This window comes from Branchiostoma floridae, chromosome 4 (genome assembly GCF_000003815.2).
Source record: "Branchiostoma floridae strain S238N-H82 chromosome 4, Bfl_VNyyK, whole genome shotgun sequence".
In the NCBI taxonomy this organism is placed as follows: domain Eukaryota; kingdom Metazoa; phylum Chordata; class Leptocardii; order Amphioxiformes; family Branchiostomatidae; genus Branchiostoma; species Branchiostoma floridae.
The window spans coordinates 17123007-17144356 of NC_049982.1; the positions used below are offsets into that span (position 1 = coordinate 17123007).

Consider the following 21350-nt stretch of genomic DNA (forward strand, 5'->3'; position numbering starts at 1 on the left):
TTCAATGCACCACAACATTTGTATTACTGGTAATTGATAAAAGATACAGTGGATTTCTTTCAATTAGCTTATATATATACATTCTTTCATAGATTATTTTGCTAATAAACTACTATACACTTGCGACTGCAAACAGAAGTTACGTTACATGGTATATCACCTATTCACTGGCTTGAAAGTGACTAGAAGGCAAACTAATTTGGAGGATCTGTTCTACATGCAGACACCAGCAAGGATGATCTGTTCATTGAAAAGGCTCATAACATCAGGAATAAACTTGGTAAACTATCCATATGCTTTTCAATTATCTTAGATGTACATGTATATGCATCACCTTGCTTTCACGCTACTTGATTAACTGGCTGTTACACAAGTTATACATATCTGTCTTTGCTGAGGTAGCAATATAGCTACTACCAATAATATAAAATACAATGTGATATCTATCATGTCTACATGTCTTTGCCATCTCAGTGTTGCTTCTTCCAAGTGCAGTGCATTGGATTCTATCTCAGACAAGCAGCACTGTGATGTGTCTTATCACAGAATCCAGACTGAACTGTGTTGCAGTACTACCAATATCAGGTAGATGGCATTTCTGATTGGCAAGAAAAGATGAGTAAGTACTAAAACTTGTATATAGCAAGTCTTTATACAGATTCCTTTAACTTTGCTGTCCAAGTACAAGACCCACCTTACATCTTAACACCGTTTCTCCACTAAAAGCTGCAACCAATGAGCAACCAAAAAATGAATTTCGTACATTGAGAACAATTTTTTGTGTTTTGTCTTTCAAATCATACATGTACCTTTGAAATCATACCCACTGCCTAAAATCATGCATTGATTCCAATTTTAGAGCTGCACAAAACCAGTCTTGGTCACTCAACAGTCTTCCAACAGTTGCTGTCTTGTGGAAAAAGCCCAAGCAGTTCTGGGTGTCCATTACTGCTGTCAGGTAGTTACAAGTATTCTTCCTAACCATAGGTTTAACTGATCCGATGCCAACATCAGCAACATTTTCACTATACCAATGTTACCATACAATGGAACCTGCCCATGAAAAGCAGTTTTTTAGGTTGCCTTGCTATTTAGATTTGTACAAAAGATCAAACAGATTTTTTACAGGTGCCTTATAAGAGTCAAGCAATTTAAAAACAATTAGGGATGGACCAGATTAAGGATTGGTGAGGGCTATTCATGTTGAGATGTTCTTTGTGGTTTATGAAACTTTTCTTTGTGGAAAAGGGGGGTTCTTGCACTGTCTTGGGAACAGGTTTATGTGCTTGAAAAACGTGTGCATGCACGTGAACAATTTGCAGGTGACAAAATAAAGATCTCAAAACATGTCAGAAAATGTGCAGTCAACTCATCTAAGGCAGACAAATGTGACCACATGACCTGTCAATGCTTTGAAAAATTACTGATTTTTAGATCCCTTGGGAATAGCCTAATTTGCATATCAGGAACATGTCAGAAATACAAGGAAATGGTAAATCCTCAAACAGATATTGTTTCACACGCAAATGTCAAATTTTTTTTTAGCTAAATTGCATATTGTCCCATGCAAATTTTTGATGCACAAGGTTCTCACGCAGATATATTTCAAGCGCACAAAACCCCATCCCCATTGTTTTGGGCAAATGGTCCTTTACTTGGGAACAATCCTGTTGTCTTTTTCATTGTCATTTTCTCACTAAAACCCGTCACAACCTTTTGGGTCCATCCCTTAGACAAGATACCTTACATACAGCAATATACACTAACTTCTTCCAATGTACATATCGCAACAAGTACCAATATCCAATTCTAAATACATCATACTAAAATATCTCCATCCTTGCATGAAATATAGTTTAAATTGTAGAACAGTAGAGAGCTTGTTCACATCATTCTATAGTATATAATCATTTATACCAGAAGAGGTAATTTTACAACAGTACCTTTATTACAGTTACACACATTACTATGATTACGTAGCACTATTACTATGGCACTCACGGTACAAAATGGACAAAATTTACTCAGCCCAACACAATGTCAATGGCACAATATTCTAATCTGTGTATTCATGGACTTGCACAGACATAATCTTCAACAACAAGGGAGGATCTAAATTCTAAAACCCTGCTAACTGTAATGTAAGGTGCCATGCACATCCCCAGTCTTAGGCCAACTGTCTTAGAGTCATTAGTTTACTTTGGTAAGATTTTACAGCAATTTCTTCAAACAATTTGGGTAGGCATTGACTATTAAACCTGACAGAAACACATCTGATACCAAATCACCCTTCTCCCTGCTGCCTAACCCATGGTGCCAAAAGGCTTCTTCAGCAGGGAGAAGGTTACTTTTTCTAACTTCGTGCTGTGAAAAAACAGGAGAATATCATGGCAGTAGTATGTGAAGCACAGAACTAATCCAATGGTATACTGACTGTACATGTATTTGTACATGTACTCCATTTGTCATTTCTTTTCCTGCAAGCGCAGATGACTGTTCAGTAATTTCTATTGTACTACATTTGTACTGTTATCTCCTTGTACATATGTGCCAGTTTACATGTACATGCTCTTTCACGTCTCTGGAATAACATCCCTGATCCAACTCGGGGAACCCTACAAGTCCTCTTTCTTCCTTCATCTACCCTGTATTGGTTTCAGAGGCCATTTTTTGCATAAATATACGTGCCAAACTTGAGGAAGGAGCAAGTAACAGTTGTTGACTCTGTTTGATTTTGGAATAACTCTTTTCGTGTCTCAGTAAAAAAAAAAGTTGTTGTTTTTATCCCAGCTCTCTTCTACAGACAGCTGACACATTGAGGATGTGATTTGCTACTGGGTGCTGATCTTAATAACCACTTTTGCAAACTTGTAAATATTCCAGTTATGTATATTGATTAATAATGATGAAAAAATAAGTGCCTACTGTAAATCTTGAAATCTTTCATTAACTAATTCAAACCACCGCAAATTAAGTAAATGAACTTACATTGTACAGTGTATGAGCTACCTAGACATAGGATCTTCAAGTTCCGCTTAAGTCCAAGCTGCCATTTTGGTTCAACTTTTGGCTTCACAGATGATTGAAAGAAAGACCAGAATACCATGATTGCAAATGCTGATACAAGTATATACACATTGGCTGAATTTCAAATTGCTTTCCAACTTTTTAAGCTTCCAGCATGACACTTGACTGTTGACATAAAAACTTTAGTTAGCATATACTTACCACAATCTAAGACATATTCATATTCACAAATATCTTCAATATATTTCAGTCCTATTTGACATATACAGGAAGGGAATGAGTTCTGCAATCCACAGAAGTATTGGTTGTTGGATAAAATAGGCTGTTGTTAACTAATTATCATTCTAATACTCCTCCACATATAAAAAGACTATATAACAAGGAAATGACTTTGAGTCTACATAATGTTTACTGTCTAATCCAGCTCTCCTACCTGCCTCATTAATGGACCTTTCCAACTACCCCATGGTGTGTCATTGGAAGGGTCCATCATACTCTTGTGACAGGGAGGTCCACTGTCCTGACCAGGGTGGACCTCTCACTGGCCTGCTGTTTGACTTGGGAGTTACACATGGGACAGGTGTTCCTGATTTCCAGCCACTTGGAAATACATCTGTGAAATACAAGCAATATCAAATCATCCATGCACGTGTAAATCTTCAAAACTATCCCAAATCATAGTTACATAATACATTGTAAATGTATGTTTCTTCTTGTCATCACAGCATCCTTGGAGGAGTGGACAGAAGAGATACAATGTTCTTCCAAAGGTAGTTACTCAAGCATCAACGTAAGGAATGATCTTAACGAAAATGACATTTAACGCTAGTTCACCTTTATCCGTAGGGTAACCTATATCCGTTGCTTTAAAAAACAAGTATTTAGGGATATCAAGTCGACGGACGACAGTTTCAAACTACAATAGTTTGAACGCATTACAACTTGATCCACCATCCGTCGACTTGATATCCATTAATACCATGTGTGTAAACACAACGAATATAGGTTACCCTGCGGATAAAGGTGAACTAGCATTAGATCTTTTATTGTACAAATACAGCAAATGTCCAGTTTTTATCACATTTCTTATATGTTGTGGTGACATGCTTCTGCAAAATAGTCAGGATAGGTATTACTATAAGGAATGTGTATCTAAATATGGTGAATCTGCCAATATCACCTCTGGCAATTTGCTGACAGAAATAGATTGAAGTGGGAATAATTCAATAATGTTGCCACCAGCACAGGCCTGTCTCCAGCTGCAGCTTTGATGGTTTTTTGTCCTACTCATTGTTTGGGATCCCATGTGCCTGGTTAATTTCTGTTGTTACATGTGTAATTCTAAACTTACAAAAATACATTTTCACCAATTTCATGTAATGAAGCTCAGATCTGTTTATAGACGGGGTGAAATTTCTGTCCTGGGGCAAAGGGACGGGTCCAGGAGACAGCCTAGCCTGGTTACCAAACCCCAGCCCGATCTCAAGTATCTATCGTGCAAGGAAACACAAAAGATATTTTTGAGGTTGGGGTATGGTATCCAGGCTAGAGACAGCCCTGTGTGAGCACAAGTGTAAGATACTCACTTTCTATGGAAGGCATGTCCACATGGACATAGCCCAATCTCCTCCATCAGCTTGAAGTCTTCTAAACACACTGCACAGGTCTGCAGAGGACACACAGGGCATCCAGATGAACACAATGGATACCTCAGTGTCACAAAATCAAATGAAATACAGCTAGACAAAGACAATCTCTTTGGCAAGATCATTTTGCACATAATCTTGTTAGATCCTCAATAAATTCATGCTACATTTGGGAATACAATGTACAGCAACTGGTTCAGACTAGGTAAACGTATTTGTAACAATTTAGCAAGACAAAGTAGCTCAGGTTCTGAAGTTGTAAAATGCAAAAACAGCACTAAAATTGACTGCATGTTTGCATATATGCAATTGAAAAGATTATTACAGGACTGGACCAGGTGAACACACAGGAAAAAATGATACCTAGTTTTGTATATGCATGTACAATGGATATTTCTTAGTAGATCACACCTGGCCCGTATTTACATGAACGATCGTTATCAGTGTTCAGACAGATCTGTATTTTACGGTACAGTCCAGGGCTCCATAGTTCGGTTAGAACTCACTTGCACACATTTGTATTGAAAATTTTAATAACTGTTCTCAAACTAAATTGGCAAACTGGCGGTTCTTTTGTTCGAATTGATGGGTAAAGCTGTTGGCACAAAGTGCATTTAATTTAATGTCAAGTTTTTTTCTCTTTTTATTTGCGATAAACTTGGGCGAAATACCTCGTGGCCTTTGGGCAAAATACCCTGTGTTGTACTTTACATATCTTCAAAATGTATGGCAACAAGTTAAGTACAGCAAACCACATTTATTCCATGTTTGTACTAAACTCAATATCAATATTTGTAAAGACAAAAGTGTAATGGAAGTCAGAAAAATGTTCTCTCATCAGATGGTACTAGTCTCCCCTACCTTGTCAGAGAGGAAGTCCAACTATAACCAGAAGCAGGATATAGAGGATAAGGCATAGAGGCACACAAGAATTAGTGCAGGTACATAGATCATCAAGGCAATGATGTGTGATAGTATGTGTCACTGGGTGATATCTCATAATATATCTAGATGGCCCAATTTCAAGGACAGTGCTTTCATACAATTGTGTTCAATGAACAGATAACCCTGTATATACACAGAAGGTTACACAATGTATTTCAATGGTGACTGCATAGAACATGCAGGCCACACTTGAGCCATTGATATATTGGGACTTACGAAAAATCACTTAGTGACACATCCCTATCATACATGTACCTTATTTGTCTGAATTAGGCCATGCCAATTGATCTCCTTGGTTCTCAAATTTAAAAAAATGAAAATGTAGCAAGCAGATATCATGAAAGCATAGGGCAGAAAGGAAAACTTGTAATGTAAATGTATTCACTCCATAAAACTGAGTGCACCAAGGCATAAACCTGGCCCTCTGGCTTTGTTTTCATATTTTTTTTTTTAGTAATGAGCATATTTCTTTCTTTTTAATTCAAGAACCAACAAATCAAATTGGTACGGCCTTATAAAAGTATTACCAGCACATGAGACTGAACGATAGAATGACAGCTCTTCACGTCGTTGACCCTCAGCAATCTGAAGTAGTCATTTGGCCCCCCAATTCTTTATTAGCTACGGAGTTACACATGTAGGTAGCAGGGGAAGTTTAGCAGCTTCCCTTTGTCCTGTATATAGGTATCCATGAAAACATAATGTACCACTTACCTCATTTGAAGAACATTTCTTTTTCTTGTATGTGATCTGAAATTGAACAACAGAAAAATGCTACAGATACATGAACATCTAGAACAGAATTACTCCTGGTAGCCACATGTGAGTAGCAGGTTTTTAATATTTATAAACAGTGTCTAATAATTCTCTACTGGTTACAGCAATAAGCAGCAAGGTGCAGGTTAAAACATAGATCTGTGTAACATTACATCCTGTCTATCATTAAGAGAATGCAATTAGACAGACTGAAATTGCTTGGGTGAAACTTACAAAATATCCAGGTTTAATTGAAGTGACCATTAATCATGTGAGCAGTATAGTGTGACCTGTCTGATATATAGTCTCATGCTTTTAAATATTATACAAATCCTCGATTGCTGTTACATGTAGTCCTTGATGTAGTTTAGAAAAAGGGCAATATTCCCCTGGGACCAATTTGTAAGCCTGTATATTACCACTCATTTATTCACACATTTTAGCATAATTGACAACCATAACATCTGCCATTTGCAGTATATTCTTTTATCCTAGTATGTTGTTTGAAAATTGTAACATTCAATTGCAAAAATATTGTATCATTACATTCCAACCTCAACCTTTAAAGTTTAAGTGAATAGTTTACGAAAATTAAAGTAAAACCAACCAAGTAACCATAAACTGATTTTTTTTAAATTTGTGTAAGCTATCACCAAAAAATTAGTACTGAGAAGTGCCATAAAATATTCACCATCCTAAGGAGACTAAACCAGCTGCAGCTAGCCAATTTTTGTTGGGTTACAACCGTTACATTTACATACTTCATGGGTATATCCATCCTTCTGAGCAAGATACATAATGTAGTGGCAGGCACAATGTACACAAGGGCTGTAACCAACGCAATAGGCAACTGGAGGTGTTTTGGACACTGGTTGGTACATTAGATTCTGCCGTGCCACTGATAGATTTGCTTGGAGATGATATACATGGAACAGATGGAGCAATACATTTTTGTATATAGGTGGGAGACCAAGCAATCTTTACTGGGAGTAATACAACAGAAGTATAGCATAGGGTACATTTTGTACTAACATGTCATCACTTACAAAATGTAATGTAGACAGGACAACCTGTGTTACCTGTCTCCTGAGTCCAACAACTTCATCCCTGATTCTTTCGCCCAGGGCTTTAGCCAGCTCAATTTTTTTTTTTCCGTCAGCCAATTACACTCGTCACAAAAACCGCAAAAATTAATTAGAAGGACTGAACTGAAACCTTGAAAAACGGGGTTTAATGAGATTATCGTATGCGAAAGGGCACAGACACACATTAAAATTTTTCCGTCAGACGCAGCAAAATTCCGTCGATTGACGGAAAAACGAACGCTGGCTAGAGCCCTGCTTTCGCCCCTCCTGTGAGAATGCCAATTATTTGCTGCTGCTCTGTGCTGTGTGTTTCTATATTGAGCACTTGCCTGATTAGTGATAGCAGGAGAATTTATCCAATTGTCTATATAACCACTTGCACACCTTTCTCCAGAGACAAATTTGTAAAGACCTAGATTTTCGGATGTCTGCTCCCTCAATCTGCAAAAATCAATCTGACTGTCATCCGTCAACTGCTGTCCTCTGCCATGGGGTGTTGTGTCCCCATGTGACATTTCCATTCCAATAATGTACACATTTTGGCAATGTGAGATATCACATCATCACAACAGATGGCTCAGATGGTAATTTCAAGCAAAAATTGCCTGGAGACAGTCTCTACCACTATAATATCTAGATAAGAGCCCACTGCTACTGCTACCAACTGCTGTTTTATAATATTAGGTTTATTTTGATTACGTTTCTAATAAAAATATTCTAATAATGCAACACACCCATTAAGGACACATGTTGACGTCAAAAGAATAGAATGCAAGTCATATACCATGTGAAACATGGCATGTACACAACTTTTAATCAATTTTTAAGAGCCAATTAATAAAACATAACCCTGGCATCAATACACTGACATGACACTACATGACACGTAGCAGTCTATGTTGATAATTTCACAAAGAAGCTTTACTAGTCTCATTAAATGAACTTTGACTTTGGGGAAAACACACAAAAACGGTATAGGTATCAAATGTGTGTCAATGAAGGTTGGACATCCACGTGATAAGATACGCCAAAAAGCTCAAGCAACAGGATATGATTTTGCAAATGGTCAGATGACCATAGGTAGGGTATAAAACCTGCTCTTCAGCCATCTTTTATGTATCTGTCTATTCATTTATTTGCAATTGGCAGTACAATCAGTCAAGGTTACTTTTTGTCATTGTCACTGAAGAAAGATAGCAGGATAGCAGGATGCTATCTGAAATGTCTGACCGTTTCCAAAATCATACCCGTTAGTTGAGTTACAGCTTTTTGGCACATCCTGGTATTGTAGTATTGCGAGCACTCACCTTTTTATATCCCCTTTCCAGCCTTGCTTCTCTTCTCAATCTGTAACACAAAAGACAATTTTAAGGTTACATTGTAAAAAAAAAAGGAACATTATAAGCAGTTATATTTTGGTGCAGCAAAAGACAATCTCAATCTAAAGGCAAATAAAAACACAGAAGCCAATAAGTATCAAACTCAATTACAAAGTAGCAGGTTAGTGTTATCTATGTCCTTCAATGGGTTTGCACCAGTGCATGGAAAATCATGGTCCAAAAAGACCATAACCTCCCAGTGGACCTATTTTGAACCTGATTCCCAAAACAAACATACTAATTGGTTAATCCAAAGCAACCAAAGACTAAACCAAACCAGATGTATCAAAGCTTACAATTTTGTCATTTCCCCCTGAGACAAATGCCCAAGGTATCCTAATTAGGACAAGGGTTGACCAACAAATAATATGTAAAATACTGGAGTTGAACAGGTGTTCAATGTATGATTAGGACCTAGATCTGAACCTGACCTGAACCTAAATGTTCTAATCTACAATATTGTCTCACTATGGGGTTGATATTGAAATGTTTACAAAGGGATGCAGTATTGTATTGCTTATTAAGTTGACATTCATTATACATGATTACAGATACTTCACATGCATTCCAGCTATAAAGTACAACAATGTGGCCTTTGTGGACATCACCACTCCAAATTTCATTACAATATTCATCCATCATCTTTATGATGGCTTTCACAAGACCTGCAAATGTAAAAATCATTCCACTTGACTTGAGTTACAAACTGGACGTGGGAATGCCTCAGGCTGTAAATTGGTTTTTGGTAAATTGTCAACAGAAAATGATAAACAAATACACATTCAGTTTACTGGCAACACAAGTCCTGTATTTCAGTTTGTTTTGGGTAAGAAATAATTACAAGCTTGCTGACACACAACAAAGATCCAAATTCCCAGTGGGAATTAAAACAATTGATAGCATTGCAAGTGGATGGGTGATAAACCATTTGTACTACTGGGGAAGAAGACACGACAATTGCAGTAGCTTTATATATACATTTGTAACTATAGGATGACAGTATGACTGAGGAAAGTCTTTTTGTGATTAAATTTTATCTACTGTTCTAACAGCAACTTAATTAGATGTACTGGAAATATGCCTCAAGCAACAGATTATCCTCACAGGTCAGAAAAGACAGTCTGTGGTTTAACGTGTCAGATGTAATGAGCTTTCACGGTACTTCACATATTGTGAAGTACTTCACATATTGTGAAGTACCATGGTATTGGTAGTCATATGTTTTACCAAAAGTAGGCCATCTTCAGGTCATCATAAGGGACAACCTGTGCCATCCCACTAAAAATCCTTAAGCTACACACCTTCGACGGTAAAACCTTAACATTCTATACTTAACATCACATAGTCGCCCACCTTGCCTCTCGCTTGATGTGACAGTAACAACAAGTACAACACCAACAGAGGAAGACACCAACAATGGCAATGCTGGGGGCCAGTGGCAGTATGACACTATATCCAATATCGTAGGGAACATCATGGTCAGTCATAGTGCAGTTGTACTCGAGTTGTCCAAAAGGTCACATTTAAGTGTTCTCGTCCAGAAATAACATGGTCTAGCTCCCAAATTACATGTTGCAGCAACAGCTCAAAAACCAATTGTATCACGCAACAAGTTACACCATTTTGTGTAGCAGTTGCACAGGTGACGTCAAAGATAGAGGTGGACAACAGCTTATGATACAGCCCACACCTCAGACAAGAATGCTTGCACGGAACAATAAACAAGGGATAATGCCTGAAGGTATGAACAATCCCACAAGGAACTCCCAGACGATTTCAATACCCTATACAATGTTTTAGATGCCTGTTTCCTATACTCAAAGGTATACTAAACACCAACAGAATTACAAGGCGTGGGCATCAAGGTACTAACTTGTTTGCCAAAGACTGTAAAAATTCTGCCAAAGAAGATAAATGCAGAAGTTTTGAGATGTTCCCAAGCTAGTTGTCAGACCTGTATATGGGTGTACACGTCACTGTACCCTTGTGCCCTCCACATACATTGTGCAACCAACTGTCACAAGACCAGAAGCTATTATAATCAAGTCATTGTTAAGTACAAACAACCAAATTTATACATCAACATTCACAGGTTTACATCACAATTTCCAAATGTATGTCAGGTTTTAGGTCATTGTTGTAACATCTGCATGGTATTGACTTTAATATGTTGATACTGCTATAATCATAAAACTGATAAAATACAAATTTTACAATGATGCAGAGTGAAATTAAGGAAAATGGATAACAGAGTAAACAGTAAAAATCAAATGCATGCTAATGTTTATGCATCAACATGGGTACAAATGTTTGCATACCTGGAAAACCATCTTTAATATGGCATAAAACACCAGGTTTGTGCTGAACAGTACAACTTGCATATTGGGACAAATTTGAATGATTCACTCAGACCATACTGGACCCCATTCTTTTCTCAGTAAGGTTGGTGGGTTCTTTAACATGCTAGAGGTGCATTAGGCCCTCCTCAAACACAGGCCCTCCGTCTAACATCCTATCCAAGGAACCATCCTAACCGTAGCCACATTATAGGTACTCGTTTCATCTCAGTGAAGTGAGAAAATCGGTATTAAAAGTCCCTGAAAGGCCACAAAATTGGAGCATATATCAGGGGACATGAATCCAGGATCTCTAGGCTTTGAGCCTATAACAACCTACCATAGCCCATTACAATACACCTTACCATTTTTCTGCGCTATACAACATGTTATGATATGATATGTTATCAGCAAAAGTGCAATTGTAATCATTGATGCATAATAAATAATTCATAGTCTTATATTTTCAACAAGAGGAAACAATGAACCCATTGCTACAAAAGGAGGTGGTATGGTATGGAGGTATAGTATGGAGGTATAGCATCACTATGTCACCTATAACCCACTCATACAGTCAAGCAAATCCCTGTGCCATCTTCTAGTAGGCTAAAACAACTCAAAACCTTCATATTTTCCTTGGGGCTGTGGTAACAACTGGGAATGTAAGTCTGGAATAAGTTGCTGTAAACATGTTTGCCCCTACAGCAGGTCAACAGTTCAACTGTCCACCAGCTACAGGTTGTCATTAGATGGCAGAATAATGGAGTTGTTGTACAAACAGCTAACATGGCCTGACTTTACAATGCGTTTTCAATGGTAAGGTTGATCTTAAATTGTCAAGTATGATATATTATGTCATAGTAAAAAAAAACATGTGCACAGTGTCTAGGACAGTGTGAATATCAGAATAACATTAAATTTTGTACATACAAATATAAAATAGTGTTCACACCACTTTGTGGCCCTAATCCAGTCACATATTACAAAAATGACAGCACTGTATGTGTATGGTAATGCTGCAATGTGTACTATACTGTAATCGCAAAAACACATATACGTGACACATACACACGAACAGACGAGCCATACACAATATTTCACTCCCCTTTGATAAAGTAGCAAAGGTCCCACCAATACACAGTTTTTTCCAACCCTGCTGACATCCGGATTGCGACGTCAGGACAGTGAAAACAGTGAAAAAACCTCTTGTCCCTCTTGTCTAGTTTTCTTTCTTTTTTGATTTTGTTATACCCCAATTAAAAACGGGACAAAAAATCTCCTACCTGGGCCACGATAACGTTTGATATGTGACGTATCTTGCCATATCACACATTGTTTTACATGTATCACAGAGGCTTCCATCATATCAAAGACATCAAAATCACTCAATGCGCCGAGTGCAGTGCAGTCGAAAGTAAGAGCATCAGATTCAGATGTTGGTATAACTATTTCTGTTGTTGCAATTTTGTGTTTGAGGACACCAAATTTTCTCAACTTCTAGCATATTTCTCTTTGAAACATCTTCTTTGTTTTTTGGATGGGAATGACATTATATAGAATACAACGAGGTATATAAATGTATTCCGTATAACCATCGGTCCCAGCCCTTCCACAGGTTGGATAGCCACAGTCGGGCTGGACATACATGTATGATGATACAAAATATGCCGTGTTGTGTTCTACATGATGTACACACCAAGTAGCACTGTAGTTGTGATACATTATGATAGATTTGGTTTCCAGCTACTAAAGACTGATTCTAATACTCTTGTAAACTTCTTGGAATCACGAAGATACCTTTGTCAGTCTGATTTGACCAATCATTGTAAGGTCTGGAATGGTTCCTTCTATGCTCTATCCTTGATTCCTTATAGCTAATTTCTGTCACAGCCCTGTCCTAATTTGCGAAATCAACTTTCTAATATTCACCTATATAGAATATAGAATAAATCTGACTTCAGTCACAATACGTCAAAATGTGTCTGAGAGCCAGACAAGTCTGACAATGACATGTAGGTTAATAAGTTTGGGACTCAAAACAGCTATGAGATCATGCGATTTGTCTTCTTCCACGACTATATGCCAATAAGCCTGAACCATGACCTTCCGTACCCCGATATGTTGGCTTTATACATTTGCCCGAGCTGTTGGGTACTTGTGCTGAGGTGTCAGACAGATAAATCTGAGTTATTAGGTGGGATTTTCTGACATATGGAATAACACCATATAATTCCTGTTTTGACCAAAAAAAAAGCTGTCTCCAATCAGATGTTGGCAGTCACGACATCTTGAAAAAACTGGGTGTACATGTAAATTGGGCAAAATAAATTAATAGCAGGCCACATGCAATGACTTCTGGAAGAGAATGATAATGATTATGATGGTAAAAGATTGCAGTACACCTTGTAATTGTCAACAGACTCAACACCATATTTTGCAGGCCTGGGGAATTATGCTTTATGAATAGACATTTTCCATCCATATTCTTCTTTATTCTTAACCTTCTAATATTCTCATTGAAACAATAACAGGTTTGAGCCCATGATGTAGCTGTCAATAGTTGACATAGAATTCACTGTTGCTCTGAGTCAATGTTCCAGTCTGTTGCCACAGGGGAAAATTTTATATCATTCATGGCTTCCTTTCAGAATATCTTGTCATGGCATCACACATTTTCCCCTCCATCCTGAAAACAATTCCTTTCCTTTCTTGGTTGTGATGAACAGCAGTGCAATTGAAACGCATTTCCCTTCTTATTGTTTTACTTTGATCTTGCGTTAGACAGAAAAAACATGGAGGCACACAAGGCCCCATAACCAGAATCTGCAGGGATGAGCCATTTTAGATAACAGTAATCCTCCTGCCTGAAAAGCAACTACATTTTGGGTTGATTACGTCACCAGTGACAGAAAATGGTTGACTCTGCAACGTCATTGCACCAAGGTTTGTCTACGAGGCTGTACCACAAAGGTCATCATATACTATTCATGGAATCCCTCCATACGCCATTTTCCTATTGAAAACAGATCACACCTTTGCTTTGTGTCAACTGCTACAAGTAATTTTTTCTCATGACACAATCCAAAGATTCTGATACCACAATTACAAATCACATTCAATCATCATTCCACACCGCCACCATTAACATTATCTACATCCTGTATAGTGTACCGCACATCAGCATCACGTAGGCTAGCTCATTGTAAAATCAATTAAACCAACCCCTCCTATCCCTAGTGTATCAGTTATAAGATCTTCAACCTACCTGCTATGACAGAGGTAACAGCACATACACAGTGCTACCAGCACTAGACACATATAACAGGAGAAAACGGCAAGTCCAACCATTGCAATATCACCATCTACAGCCTCCTCCATGGCTGGCAGAGCTTCCTGTTATACTTAAGGCCTCCTGGGAACGCCAGCAAATTGCTTATCTGCTTCTGAGATGGGCAACAATTAAACCGGCATAACAGCAGGCCTACAGTCTGATAATGCACCGAGAGTTACGCAGACTCTATCTCCAAATTTATATGACAAAGACAATATAGATCCTGCCATTACCTCATGTACACACACATATATTAATGTGGAATAAAAAAAAAACATGTGAATCGTACATGCACAGCAGCATTTACCACATCTTCATGGCATATCCAGAGGAGTCTGCTAATGTTATGAATGGAATATATAATCATCAGTGAAAAGGTTGCTTTATTATGATTAGTGCAAGGGCATCAGAGGGCCACGCAACACTGACCACAAAAAGTTCTAATGGTAAGCCACTAAGAAATTCCCATTTAAGATCAGTTCTGGAGATAAGTGTTGGGTTCTGATTGATTTTCAATATGCCGGAGGGTTGTGTGTTAATTGTGCCAAGTCTGCAGATCTGCTCCCCGTATTCTATTCACATCACACACACGTTCAGGTCTACTCTGCAACATGGGACACATACTGACATAGGCAAGAATATAACATGGATGTGGATTTATGCAGTCTGATGGATGGGTGTTATTACCATGCAGCCCACAATATTTCAGCGGGCATGAACCTGCCTAGCAGTCTTAAGTTATATCATGACAGGAAGATATAATGCTGTAGTGCTGAAGGCCAAGCTAACAAGCAACTGCTGTTTAAAATTCATGGTAATTTCCTTTGCCGAGAAGGATTTCTTTTCGTTATGTGTGTGTTTGTGTTAGTTAGTTAGTTAGTTTGTTTGTTTGTTTGTGTGCAGAATAACTCGAGAAGCTACAAATGGATTCTTACATTGAATGTGGGAAGGGGTCGAAAAGAATCAAGTTCATTAAAGGACCTTCAAGCAGCTTTCTATTGTATTTCTACAAACTTCTGATTTGGATATCTCATCCTCTGTGAAAATTCAAGCGTCCCAGACGGTGAAACGCCGTTTGCGACAACCGTCCAATGCGTCTCAAATTATTGGGACGCTTTGGACGGTTATGGCAGCGGACGGCATGGGACGGCCTTTAGAACGCCCGAAGAAACGTCAAAGACGGCCCGAACGGCATAAAAAACGCTTGGACGCGTCTAGATTGGCACTTTTGACGCGTCCAGAGGGACGTCGGGGCCGTCCGAAACGGCATCTGAAAGCGGGCACCCAGACGCTCCCGCGTCCGTAGGGCGCCCCCCCCGCTGGGAACAGACGTCTCCGCGGGCAAACCGGACGCCGATTGCGACGGACGTAGATGACGTAATCCAGGCTGCTGGGACGGTCCGGACGCCGATTGGGACGGTCGTAGATTACGTGATCCAGGCTGCCAGGACGAACTGTAGCCTTCGCCAGGCCATCCCACGGGGGTATGGATCGTAAAATTCGACAGAAAATGGAATAGCCAAGGAATAGCCAATAGAGTCAGTCATCGCCAAGGTTAACATCTGGACCAAACGTCTAGCAAACTTTTCTCCTTCAAGACGCAACTTGTAGTTTAATAGTAATATAATAGTCAGGCAGTATGGGAGGGGCATTTGGAACGTGTGCAGACGGCTTTCCGGACGCCGTTTCTGACGGCGTCTGGTCACGGCTATGATTTTATGGCCTCTAGGGATAAGCGTTCCCACATACCAAACATACAAATATTCAGCCAGGCAGTGAATTGTAGAAGACCACCCACCACCGGGCCGTCAGGTTTAGCTAAAATCAAACACAACTTGAACAAATTTCTTCCTAAATTCAGACATACACGTACTCCGCGGCGTTTAATCAACTTTGCTACATGTACGAAATTCAATCCGGCCTTCAATCGTGTCCACGCCTTTTTGTGCCGCCGTGCCGACACGTTACATCAGAATGGACGAGCCCAAATAACATCAAGGGTAAATACAGGACGTTTGAAATTTTCTATCGTAAATTTTAATTGCACCAGTATTTATTAAAGACTGGATATATAAATGTGAAATAACGTTAAATTTTCTACAAAGATCATAAGTCATTTTTATTTCGAGGTAGCGAAATAAAGTCTTCCGTTTCATAAGTTCCTAACCCCAAGTAGTTGGAAGAGCCGACTAAGATTTTGATTGGCACCGGCAAAATCGGTAGGTGCTATCTCATTATCTGTTGTCTAAATCTACATTTTAACAGCATTATCATTCTTAATAGAAACAACAGATATTTTTTACAAGTATTCTACAACGTGTTCATAATTCTTTTTATTTTGTGGCATCAAAACAAGATCCTAAATTTTATCATTTCTTCGCGTATGTGGGGAGGGCACCCGTAACAACAAGTCGTCGGTAAACTTTGCAACAGATGAATGTACAAAAAATGAGAATAAAATGCGAAGTATTCACTTACCGGCGCCTGCAAAGTATCGACAATCAGCTAACGCTAGAACCGCTGCTTCTTTTGACGTCTGTCACATCTGTGATTTCTGCTGTCCAAGGTTTGCTGCTTCGAGTAAGTAGTATAATTTTTCCCCCTTGTCGGCGCACGACAAATAATTTTTGTACATTCTTTTTAGTATAAATAACGGATACAGTCATCGCCGTAAACCCAACCTCAGCACAATGTCGTACAAACATCAGCTGCTACGTCTAGACGTGAAGTCCTTGGTCCAAAAGTGCGCAAAATTTAACAAACGGACATGAAATCCACAGAAATAGTCACCTTCTGAACATAAGTCCTGCAACCGCCGGAGTGTTCAACGGTCTGAAATTCGAATTCACCCGCTGAAATTGGCGCATGTGCAGAAGTTAAAACGTCATGTTTCCCGTGGGGATCATAAGAAAAGACGCAGCCGTCTGCCGGCGTCGGGTGACTAAGTATTTTATAGCCCCGTCAGTGGCCGTCTCCGACGGCAATGGAAGGTCTTTCAGCCGTTCGGGCGTTCACCATAAAAACTGACAGAACGGCACGGACGCTCACGATGTGTCCGCGGCCGTTTTGGACCGCAATGAACGCGTCCAGAACGTCTGAAACGCGCTCGGACGCCATTGGACGCTTGTAGACGCCGTCCGGGCAGTTTCGGACGCTTGAATTTTCACAGAGGATGTCCTTGACATGCTAGGGATGTGATTTTTCAGCGGTCTTAGTGTAGGTATGCCCGGAATTTGTCAGAAACTTTAAAAGAGAATTACTCACAGGTTTAATGAACTGTCATGATGTTAAGTAAATTAGTAATTAGATGCTCACAATGCAAGTCATGATCTAATTTGCCTAATCAGTGCGAGAATTTATAGATCTGCTACATTCCATGATAGAATTCTCGAGAATATAACATATGTAACTAAGAAACATTAGGCATATTGCCAAATATCAATTATGCAAATGAAGACTTCATTTGCAAAATCAATGAGAATATATTAAAAATCTACAGAAGTAGATGACAGGAATTTCATACTTGTAGCATTTGGAAGTTATTTACTTATTCATTTTGGGAGTTAAGTAAATGTAACATCAATAGATAAAAATCATGCAAATTTAGGCCCCATTTAGATAATCTATGAGGAAACACTACTGTACAATAGATTTCTTTGCTGACATAAGACTTCATGTTTTGAACAACTTGTGTTATTCAGGTAGAGAGGTTGATCAAATATATCATCTATGCAACTGAGAACCTTTATGATATGTCACTCAAAAATGTGAACATCATTTAGCAAAGGTATAGGCCAATGAGGTCATGAAACTGTAGCCCAAACAATATGTTTTCTTCCTGCTGGTTTCCTGATTTGTATGTCATCATGTCAGTTTAGATTCTGAACTTCCAGGCAAATTGAGCACTGATATAAACTTTTATCATCAGATTTCATGTGTACCATAACCAAACGGTGCCAAACTGCACAAAAACATACAATCATGTATACTGGAAGTTACATATTACGATGAACGCATATCCATGCATGCCTGACCAAGACTAGTATATAGTTAATCAGTCTTGCCCTGGAATGTCAATAAGGCTTGATCTAGTTTTCCCCGGGAGGGTCTTTTTAGCGAATGCCCACAAACGCCCACTCTAGAGAAGTCCGCGCTGCATGAATCTCATTTTTTTTGCTTGGGATATGTCCACGTTGTGCTCCCATGTATTAATCCTGAGTTTCAAGTCAATCCATCGACCCGAAGTGACATAAATCAAAGTTTCGATTCTCGATGGTCTTTTTAGCGAACGCCCAGTAAAATGTCTTTTTAGCGAATGCCCACTATATCCACAAAAATATCGGCCGTCGCGCAACGACACCTAAACCTACCGCCACAAACATGTTCAAGATGGTGTCCCATTGATGTGTACGGAGTTTCCGTGCTTTACAAGCATTTTAAGTCCCTGTTTTTCGTCAAAATGTACAGCGCCGATACTGCCATACTTTAACAATGGCAATTCAAAATGGCGGGCACTAGTCATGTGACCTCCTTGCGGGACTGTTCTATAAGTATCGCGGGAGGGACTGTTGTAGCATAGCTTATCATACAACCATTTTAGATTGAATTCTGAACAAGATTTTCAATTCATAGTGCTATCATCTGACAGATATTTACATTGTGGTCCTTTTTTCTGTGCTATAATTACCCAGGTTTGAGGAACTTAGTGCAAATATGGATATTCACGGTGGTCAAATACGGGCTCAAAATCTCCCATGTCTAGCCGAATTCGAACCTTCTTCGATGATGTTCCATCTGACGTAATTCGAACGGAACCCGTGTTCTATTTAGGTCATCTGCGGTCATTGCAGGTAAAACCGTGCTTTCTGGCATTTTCCTCCCAACTAACTTGAATCAGGCGAAAAATATAGTTTTTAACCAATATAAAAAATTTTCTGGACATTACATCTATGCTTTCACTTTGTTTGGAACCTGTAATATGTAACGAAGCTACTGGCGTTTTTGTTGGTGACCTTGAATATCATAAGTGTTGTTTACACCGGTATCAATAACACCCTCCCGCTCTCCGTGCGGCATGACATGCGTGCAAACATCGTTTAAGATCTCCACCAAGAATAGTCCAACATAACTCATTGACGGCTCAAAATGACCGCAACGGTTTTCCCGAGATTTCTGTTTTTGGGATTTTTAAAAAATGCCTTAGATTTTGAATTATTGGTAATTAAGTGCGAAAAATGCCATTTTTACGCATATTTTTGACTGTAACTTTGCTTAAAATTAAAAATTAAAAAATCCCAAAAACAGAAAGTTTTATTTGCCTCTCAGATGACGAAAAATATAAAAATCGAGAATTTGCCATGGCACTTGCGGCCCATCTTATCAAGAGTATGGTCAAATTGAAGGCCTTCCTAGAAACAGAAAAAAAATCGTCTTTGGAAGCAAAATCGAAACGAAACAACTATCTCAATTCAAACGGGAAGATTCAAACTATCTAAAATTGCGAATTTAATCTTATTTTGAATACATTTTCCCTGTCATAACATCTTGTTTATTTTGAAATATTTTACGGTTAGCAAATAGTAGTCCTCTTGTAACCCGATACTCTTTCGAACTCGCATAGCAACGGGAAAGAATACCCTAGCAACCGACCGCCGTGATTGATTCTCCTCAGTGCCCAATTAATGTACAACAGGCTCAGACACATTAGTGTTATAAACCTGACTAGGGGCAGGTAACCAATACTAGAAAAACATAGCTATTCATTATTAACAATACTATTTACATTATAATAATAACTCTTCACCAAACTGGACTTTTCTTATCTTTATTTATCACAGAAACATTGTTACAATGAGGATTTGATTAGATGAGTATCTGTTACAGTGTGTACAAACTTATTTCAAATACAAAAATGTATTTCATTTCACTTCCTAAATATTTTTAAAGTATTGGAAGAGGTTGACACATAAACAATATTAATTGCATTATTTGTGTGCAGAAAAATGTGACCACATGCTATTAATAGCCTATTTAATATAGTAATAAAATATTGGAACATGGCATGAGCGGGCTCCTCTTCTGAGTACAGAAAGGAAATGTTTTATAACATTTAGTTATGACGTAGAAAATTTCAATTGTAAAATGTACCTTTATTAACATTGACAAACAAATTGTTTTTCTCTTCTTAATAAATGACGACAATACAGGTAAGTAAGGTGTGTTTCCTTTTATAACAGGCCAGGTAAGACGCCGTACAGGTAAATAAGGTGTGTTTCCTTTTGTAGCAGACCAGGTAAGACACCGTACAGGTGAGTAAGGTGTGTTTCCTTGACTACAGATTAGTAAGACACCGTACAGGTGAGTAACGTGTATTTCCTTTGATTACAGACCAGGTAAAACACCGTACAGGTGAGTAACGTGTATTTCCTTTGATTACAGAGCAGGTTAGACACCATACAGGCGAGTAACGTGTATTTCCTTTTATAACAGGCCAGGTAAGACACCGTACAGGTAAATAAGGTGTGTTTCCTTTTATAACAGACCAGGTAAGACACCGTATAGGTGAGTAAGGTGTGTTTCCTTTGCATATAGACTAGATAGTGTAGTATACAGGTGAGTAAGGTGTGTTTCCTTTGCCTATATACCATATAGGCCATCAAACAGGCGAGTAAGGCGTCTTTCCTTTGCCTATAGACCAGATAGGGCATTATACAGGTAAGTAAGGTGTCATTCCTTTGCCTATAGACCAGATAGGGTATTATACAGGTGAGTCAAGCAACTTTCCTTTGCCTATAGACCAGATAGGGTATTATACACTTAACTTACCTGTACAATACCATACATGT

At 38.7% G+C, this 21350-nt stretch overlaps 1 protein-coding gene across 8 annotated transcripts in view; it reads right to left on the bottom strand.

The window, feature by feature from the left end:
- Positions 1-21350, bottom strand: part of LOC118414360 (RING finger protein 24-like) — a 30724-nt gene continuing 9374 nt past the window's right edge. For 2 of the 8 annotated variants that reach the window (XM_035818375.1, XM_035818378.1), the window contains 5 exons: positions 8767-8806; positions 6333-6368; positions 5535-5555; positions 4614-4693; positions 1-3640 (listed from right to left, as the gene is read on the bottom strand). In XM_035818375.1, coding sequence (XP_035674268.1) covers positions 3517-3640; positions 4614-4693; positions 5535-5555; positions 6333-6368; positions 8767-8806 — 301 coding nt within the window. In that variant the 3' untranslated portion in view covers positions 1-3516. Of the gene's footprint in view, positions 3641-4613; positions 4694-5534; positions 5556-6332; positions 6369-8766; positions 8807-10191; positions 12367-14439; positions 14853-21350 lie in introns of those variants that run through there. The other 6 variants (XM_035818376.1, XM_035818382.1, XM_035818381.1 and 3 more) reach the window with 5 other exon arrangements.